The sequence below is a fragment of the Pelodiscus sinensis genome, chromosome 18 (assembly GCF_049634645.1).
Source record: "Pelodiscus sinensis isolate JC-2024 chromosome 18, ASM4963464v1, whole genome shotgun sequence".
Taxonomy (NCBI): domain Eukaryota; kingdom Metazoa; phylum Chordata; order Testudines; family Trionychidae; genus Pelodiscus; species Pelodiscus sinensis.
The window spans coordinates 1,986,410-1,993,906 of record NC_134728.1 but is presented as its reverse complement, the minus strand read 5'-3'; the positions used below and the strand labels follow the sequence as shown (position 1 = coordinate 1,993,906).

General features: G+C 66.2%; 1 protein-coding gene across 2 annotated transcripts; it reads right to left on the bottom strand.

Annotated features, from left to right (window-relative positions):
* Positions 1–729: 729 nt before the first annotated feature.
* On the bottom strand, positions 730–6,675 carry NRSN2 (neurensin 2). Of its 2 annotated transcripts, none has more exons than XM_075900882.1 (3): positions 6,607–6,675; positions 3,925–4,115; positions 730–2,384 (listed from the first exon to the last, which is right to left on the bottom strand). In XM_075900882.1, exons 2-3 carry the CDS (start codon positions 4,108–4,110, stop codon positions 1,947–1,949), a joined length of 624 nt encoding a protein of 207 aa, XP_075756997.1. In that variant the 5' UTR covers positions 4,111–4,115; positions 6,607–6,675; the 3' UTR covers positions 730–1,946. The 2 variants fall into 2 exon arrangements, with proteins under 2 accessions (XP_075756997.1, XP_075756996.1); XM_075900881.1 differs by having other exon boundaries at positions 6,263–6,619.
* Between the last annotated feature and the right edge of the window lie 822 nt (positions 6,676–7,497).

Below are 7,497 nucleotides of genomic sequence, written 5' to 3'. Positions count from 1 at the left end.
CTGCCCCAGCATGGCAGGGAGATGGGCAGGGGGTGGGCCGTGCCCGAGGGAGCGGTGCCTTCTGCTGATTGGGATAGGCTGGCACCCTGCCATTCCCAGGGCCCTGGCTCTTAGCACACCGCTCTCCCAGGCGGCCAGGTGCTGAAAGGGGGCCATCCAGATCCCTGCCTCGGCTTGGGCACGGATGCGGGGAGCAGGGCCCGAGGGGCTGAGTGGAGACCGATGGGGGCTGAACGCTGGGGCCAGGCGTGGCTTGGGCAGCGGTGCCCGGCGGGCTGGCCATGCACATCCTGCAGGGCTCCCTGCCTGCCAGCACCCTTCCCGGGGTGTGACCCATGCCCTGGGCCTTGCCCACATGGGTTCCCCGGGTCGCCCTGGCTGGGGCACCGGCAGCTGCCGGCCCCAAAGCCAGGAAGTGCTGAGCGTGGATCGAGTCTGTGCCTCTCACTCAGACTGAACTGAGCACCCGAGCTTAGCCCTGGCAGACGGGCTGAACCGGGACCATTGACCCCAAGTCCCCAACCGGGCTGAGGCGTGGGGTGAACGGGATGCAGGACTGAATAGCCCCATGGCCCTGCAAAATCAATTCTGTCCGGACTTTCCTAGAACACCCCTGCCCAGGTGGTTCACTCTGCTGGAGTCCCACTGAGGGGCGAAGGCCCAAGTCCCTGAGCCTAACGGTGAAATATCTTAGAATCATAGAATCACAGACACTAAAACTGGCAGGGCCCTCGAGAGGCATCAAGTCCAGCCCCCTGCCCTCCCGGCAGGACCCAGCACAATCTAGATCATCCCTGCCAGGTGTCTGTCCAACCTGTTCTTCAATGTCTCCAGGGATGGAGATTCCACAACCTCCCCAGGCAACTTATTCCCGTGTTTAACCACCGGGACAGTTGGGAAGTTTTTCCTCATGTCCAACTTCAAGCTCCCTTGCTGCAGTTTAAGCCCATTGCTTCTTGTCCTATCCTCAGAGCCAAGGAGAACAATTTGTCTCTCTCCTCCTTGTAACACCCGTTTAGGTACTTGAAAAGTACATAGGTACTTTTCTAAACTAAACCAACCCAGTTCTCTAAGTCTTCCCGCACAGCTCCTGTTCTCTAGACCTTTCCTCATTCTTGTTGCTCGTCTCTGGACCCTCTCCAATGTCTCCCCATCTTTCTTGAAATGCGGTGCCCAGAACTGGACACAAGACTCGGACCGAGGGCTAATCAGTGCAGAGTAGAGCAGAAGAATGACTCCTCGTGTCTCGCTCACAACACTCTGGCTAATGCCTCCCAGAATCTTGTTTGCTTTTTGGCAAGGGCATCCCACTGGAACGGACGTTGTGGCATCTCTCGTGATCTGAGGACAAGTCGCACGGTGTCTGGTGTCACGTGGGAGTCGCTGCTCGTGGGACCGTGACAAAGTCCGGCCAGAAGTGACCGACGAACCGGAGTTAATTTGTCACTTTATTGAACTCGCATGGCAGGAGGAGGCGGCTGGCCGGATACGGCCGGGGCGGAGGGAGCTGGACCACAAAACAGCTGGGGGTTGGTCCATCAGGTGACGGCCAATCCTCACCCGCCCCTTCCTCCGCCCCCAGCTTCCTTCTTGCAGGGGAGGGTGCAGCTGGAGCCCAGGGTGTGGCGTGAGGTGAGCACAGGGGAGCATTTTGGTTCTGGTTTGATCCAGCGGGCCTGGCCAGAAGGCCCCCCCAGCACGTCGCAAACCTTCTCAAGGGGAGGGCGGGGGCCACAGCCTCCCCCTTCCTCACTCCCCTCCCTGTCTCCCCCGTGGAAGGTTTCACGTTAGCCACGTGCAGCTGCCCGGGTTCTGCAGATGAAGCCACGGGAAGGGGCCCGGTGCTGCGCCCGCCTTCCTCCGGCAAGCGCTGAATGGTGGCATGTGGGGCGCCTCGCAGCAAGGGTGGGGGGCTGCTAGTCTGGGCGTGTCAGGAGCATGCCGCCTCAGGGAGCTGCAGTGGCGGTGGAGGGAGGCAGGAGGGGGGCCTGGGTGCCCCCCTGGGGCTGTATGCCTTGTAGCCGGGCCGCGCCGAAGGGCGGGGCCGGGGCTCCCGCGATGATGGTGCCGGTTTTCTTCGGGGGGCTCTCCCACAGGATGGGCGACAGCTGCTGCTCCTCCTCTTCCTCGCCCCGGCCGGCTCGCGCAGCCCTGCCCAGCAGGCCGGCCAGGACGCAGGCCGCCCCCAGGACCCCGGCCACGGCGCACAGGGTGGTGCCCACCAGTCTGCAGGTCACCAGGGCACGGTTATACGCCATGGCCTGCAGGTCCAGCACCATGAACTCTCCCTCGCCGATGCCCTCCAGCTTCGGGGGCACCAGGTACCCCGTGGCCAGCGCCGCGGCTCCGAGCAGCAGGAACAGGCTTCCCACCGGGAGACTCACCTGGGGCCGGGACGCAAAGGGCTCGGTCAGCGTGTTAGAGCCGGAGGAGAAGCTGCAATGCTGGGGCTAGGGCTAGAATGGCCCGCCCCCTCCCGGTGCCTCAGTTTCCCCTCCTAGCCTGTGGCTCTAAAGCTGTTCACCATTGTGGGCCGCAGATGAGGACCACAGCCATGGGTGGTGGGTAATGTGGGCAAGGGAAGGCATTGCCTTTCCAAAACTGTCTACCCTGCCCAGTCATCCAGGAGGGGCTGGGATCATGCCCCGGCGCCCTCAGCTGGGGGGGGGGGGGGGGGAATGTTGTGAAGGGGCGTGGTCTCTGGGAAGGGGTGTGGCTTTGGGCAGAAGGGGCGGGGCTTCGGCTGCCTTCCCCAGCTGGGCCTTCCTCCACCGCCCATGCTCGGGGTGAGTTATGTGAACCACACCCAATGGTGCCTGTATGGCCCTGAGGACGCCGCACAGCTGCAGCGGACTCTGCAGGGTGGTGCTCGCTGGTTCCTGGGGAGAGGGGGCGGTCAGCTGATCTCTGGGCCCCCAGCTGGCCTGGGGACCCTGCTCCATCACATGGGGAGGAGGGGAAGGCCTAGCCTGAGAGCCTGTCAGCTGCTTCCTCCCCTCCGCTCGGCGGGGAAGCCACCTGGCGCTGCGCCTGAGGCTCCGTAGTGTGGTGCTCAGCTTGCAGGGCCGGCACTTTCAAGGGGTGGGGGCAGGGAGGCAGGACTCCCGGCTTGCCCCTCCCTCCAGGCCTGAAGCAGGCAGGTCTCACCCTCTGTGTGCCTCAGTTTCCCCCTATACAAAGGGACTAAGGACCCCCTCTCCCCAGGGCTGAGTGGCGAGGCTGAGGAGTGAGTCCAGACCCTCAGATAAAAGGGAGAGTTCGGGTTGGGATCCCGGGCAGGCGGGGTCTCGCAGCCAGGGCCCGCCTCCAGCTAGGGGCGTTTCTCCTCCAGCGGGGCAGGGCCGGTTCTCCTACGTCGGCTCGTGTCCTCCTGAAATGAGGAGCAAGCCCTTCCCGGGGAGCTGAGGGCAGTGAGGGGGCAACTCACGGAGGGCTGCCGGGATTGTCCTTCGCCGGCCAGTTTTACACCCGGCTTGGCTGGGTTCCACAAGATCTGCTCTAGTTCCCAGAGGGATCGTTTCGGGGAGGTCCCGGGCTGTGGGATGGGGTCAGCGGAAGCCCAGGGCTGGGGGGCTGGCCTGCGTGGGGGAGGCTGGGGGGGGTAGGGCTGCTTGGGCTGAGCTGTGGGGGAAGGCCGGTGATGTACCTGCCTGCCGAGCGATTCTGATCCCTGCCCCTCCAAGCCTCACCCGGCATCCCTGGCATCCCCTCCTTCTTCCCTGGGCCTCCGGGGGGATCTCCTGCCTCCTAACTGGGGGCCAGAGCGGGTGATGCCAGGTGAACCAAATGGGGGGAGCCCAGGCTCTTCCTGTGGGCTGCAGAGTTTCGGGGGGATACCCTGGGATGCGGGGGCTTGCGTGTCCAGAGATGATGCCCCGGCAGGGTGCTCTCAGCAGGCGAATGATGCTGGCCCACAGTTCTTACCTTCCAGACGAGGGAGGACCATCCGTCCAGGGCAGGAGAGCCCGGGGGCTCGGCTGTACCAGCGGCCAGGCCGACGCTGGTGCAGTCCTCGTAGAAGAGATGCAGGTAGGAGCGGACGCCGTACCACTTCCCGTACTCCACGTTGGGCCCCCGGCTGCAGCTGCACGACGGGCCACAGGCAGGCATGGGGCCTGGGGGGACGGAGAACACTGGTCGGGATGCCCCTTCTCTGCTGATGCCGAGCTCTGGGGGCTGTGAGCCCCTCCGGGCGCCTCACGGACGTGGCACTTCGGGGCCAGCCACGGGATACCTCCGGACGCCAGGGCGTGACTGCAGCCAGCCCCGTTCTGCTGAGCACAGTCCGCTCCAGAGGAGAGTGGGTGAGGGCGTGGGGGGCGCGAGCACCCCGCTGACTCCTGCCTTTCCCACAGCACGAGGCTCCCTCCCTGTGCCTGCCCAGGACTCAGCTAGAGAGCATCCCCTAGTGGTTAGAGGAGAGACAGGACCCAGGCCTCCCGGGGTCAGTCCCAAGCCGTGCAGACAGCTGGCCAAGAGGCCTTGGGCGAGTCACCCAATCGCTGCATGACTCGGTTTCCCCAGCAGTGGAAAAGGGGCTGGTCAGTGAAGCTGTGGCTCGTTCCCGTTGGGCGGGAATGGGGCAAGTCAGAGCCGGTCTGTAAATCGCTGACTCAGCTTTGACCCCCTCCTCTTTCTGAGCATGGCCCCCTCCCGCTGTGTGGGGCAGGACCCCCCAAGCCGGGCGCACCCCCCTGCTGGAGCCCTCTCCCTGCTGGGCACACTGGGCAGCAGCTTCCCTGCATGTTGGGCAGAACGTGGTGTTTGAAACCCCATCCCCATGAGCTCGGGCAGAGAGGCTCTGGGTAGCCGGGGCTGATGGCCGGGAGCCGGGAGGGACATGGAGGCAGGTAGGGGACAGGAAAGATATTTCCGACCTCCGATCTCAGCCTCCTGAGAGCGCCTCCTGCTGGTACCCAGGAGACATTCTCAGCAGGTCAGTGGCACTGCAGTGGGCCCTTTGCCCCAGGGACTGGCCGGGGGGCCCTGATCCCGCGGCTCCCCTGCTCAGTGTCGGGTTTCTGCCCCACTGATGTTGGGGGGAGGGGTGGCTGTAGACGCCAATGGGGCCAGGAATGGACCCGTCCCGTGGGCAGAGCCAGCCCTGCAGGACTTGGGAAGGGCCAATGAAATGATTTGGGGGCCACCTCCCCCCCGGGCGTGGGGGGACCCTAAGCTTGGGTAGCCAGGCGAGGGGGCGTGACCCTCATTGCTGAGGGCCCCTTTCTGGGTCCCCCTGCCAGCAGCGCCGCGGGGCTGCCCGAGTTCTCCCTGTGCCACGTCGGACCCGCTGTCAGGCTATCCCGGCTACCCAATCACACGAGGGGGGGGGGGGGGGAGCAGCAGACGGGCTGGGACCACTTCGCTCTGCCTCCTCCTGCTGGAGCCCCCCCTCCCCGCCCCTCCCCGCCCCTCCCTGCCCCGCGCTCCCCACCAATCGCCGCCGCGCAGCCCAGGGCTGATTGGGCATCGCCATGGGAACGCTGGGCCGCAGTCACAGCTGGGGCCGGGCCCGCTGACAGCAGAGCTGGTGGAGCAGAGCCTGGGGGGGGGGGGGATGGCGGAGCCTCCCCGCCGGGCACAAGGGGCAGAGCACGGGGACCCCTGCAGCCCCGGGGCGGGCGTTTGAGAAGGGCCGAGGGGGCCAAACTCCTCCCTGGAGTCTCTGGCGTGGCACCCCGGGGGGGCGAGGGGGGCACTGCTCCCCCCACCGGCCGCAAGCACCCGATGGGGGACGCCAAGCATCTGTGTCCATTTCAGGGAGCCCAGGCCCGGCTGCGGCCTTGCCCACGGCACTGACCCGTCCGCTGGCCAGAGAGACGTGCCAGCCGGCCTGGCCTGACCCACCCCAGGCCTGTCGGCCGGCTGGGGCGCTCAGCACAGGCTCATTGAGGCACCGCCAGTCGAACCATCCCGCTCCGCTGGGCTGTGGCCCCATTCATGACAAATGCCCCATGCCCGACCCTTCCCTGTGCCGGTACCCAGAAGCCCCCTGCCCCAGTCTTCCTGTGGGGCTCCATAAGGAGGCCTGGTCGGCCTCAGGCGCCAGAAAATCTCCCCCGCCCCTGGACGGGTGAGTCAGAGGCGAGTAAACAGCACTGTCTGCCACGCTGCAGCTCCTGCGCCCCGCCAGTGCCCCCAACACCCCGCACGCCCCTTCCTTCCGTCCTGCTCGGCCAGCCACGGCCAGGGCCCGCAGCACAAGGCCGAGCGGGGACCCTGGGCCACGCCGCCTCCCCCACGGGGTAACCCGCGCCCTTACCGCTGGCTGGGCTCCTAGCGCATCCTTTCCCCTCTGGGCCCTGCCTCCGGAGAAAGCCCCTTGGCGTGCAGGACGCCCTCCGGCTCGTGGCCCGTAGCAGGACGACAGATCTTGCTCCGGTGGTATCCAGACCCGCGGGCGCCTCCCCTCTCTGCAGCCGGCGGGGACGCAGCGGGCGCCGGCTGGGGCCAGGGCTTGGCGGTTTGGCGGCCGGGGGGAGCCGGAGTGAATTTGCTTTTCCAAAGGGCCGCGCAGCCGCAGCCGCTGGACGGGAGGGAGCGACGGGGGGGAGAGCCGGGCTGGGGGGCAGCCGGCCGGGGCAGCGAGGAGAGAGAGCTGGTTACCTGTTGCAGGGCCCGGCGTCTCCCAGCCAGCAGCTCGCGAGAGGCTGGCTCCGCACAGGCGTCGCAGCTGAGCAGCGTGAGTCAGAGGAAGCGGGAGGATGCGAGGCTGTGTGTGTCAGCCAGGCTCAGTGGATGGGAGTGTGCGGCAGGGCCGTCAGTCGCAGGCTGGGCAGCTCCGGGGCAGAGGGGGATCCAGGCTGGCGGGGCGGCCAAGGCCAAACATGGCGGGCAGGGCCACGGGCATTGGCGGCCCGAGAGGAAAGGTCCTATCTCCCAGGGCTCCTGGGCAGGGCAGCCCCGCAGCATCTGACTGCCCTGGAAAGATGCTGGGCTCAGAGACGCTGTAAATCCAGGTCTAGGATCCTGAGAGTAGGATCCAGCTCCAGGCCACGGGGTACCACGGCTGGTCCAGCCTCCGGGGCATCCGGCAGCCTGTGTGCTGGGCTGCACAGGCCAGGATGCTCTCTGAAGAGCCCGGCCCCAGGTTGGCAGGGACAAGTCGCCCTCGGCTGTGGGGTGTCGCAGGCAGCCTGGGGCTCTGAGGGTATCGCTGTAGCTTCCTGGCAGGGCGTCAGGTCGAAGGCAGCGCCCTGGAGCCACATTGCAAAGGGCAGAGCTGGGGACAGAACCCAGGCATCCTGACGCAGGGCCCCCCCCTCCTCCTAACTGCTAGGCAACACTCCCCTCTCGGAGCTCAGACTAGAACCCAGGAGTCCTGCTGGCAGCCCTCTGCTCTAGCTCACTAGGGAGCCAGGCCTCGCTTAGAAGCAACGTGCCGGCATAAACAGGGAAGGCTGCCTTGTATGTCCCAGAGACTTTCTCTCCTCTCCTCCCATTGGCTGCGTCTAGACTGGCAAGGAAAAACTTGCCGGCTGTCTACACTGGCCGCTT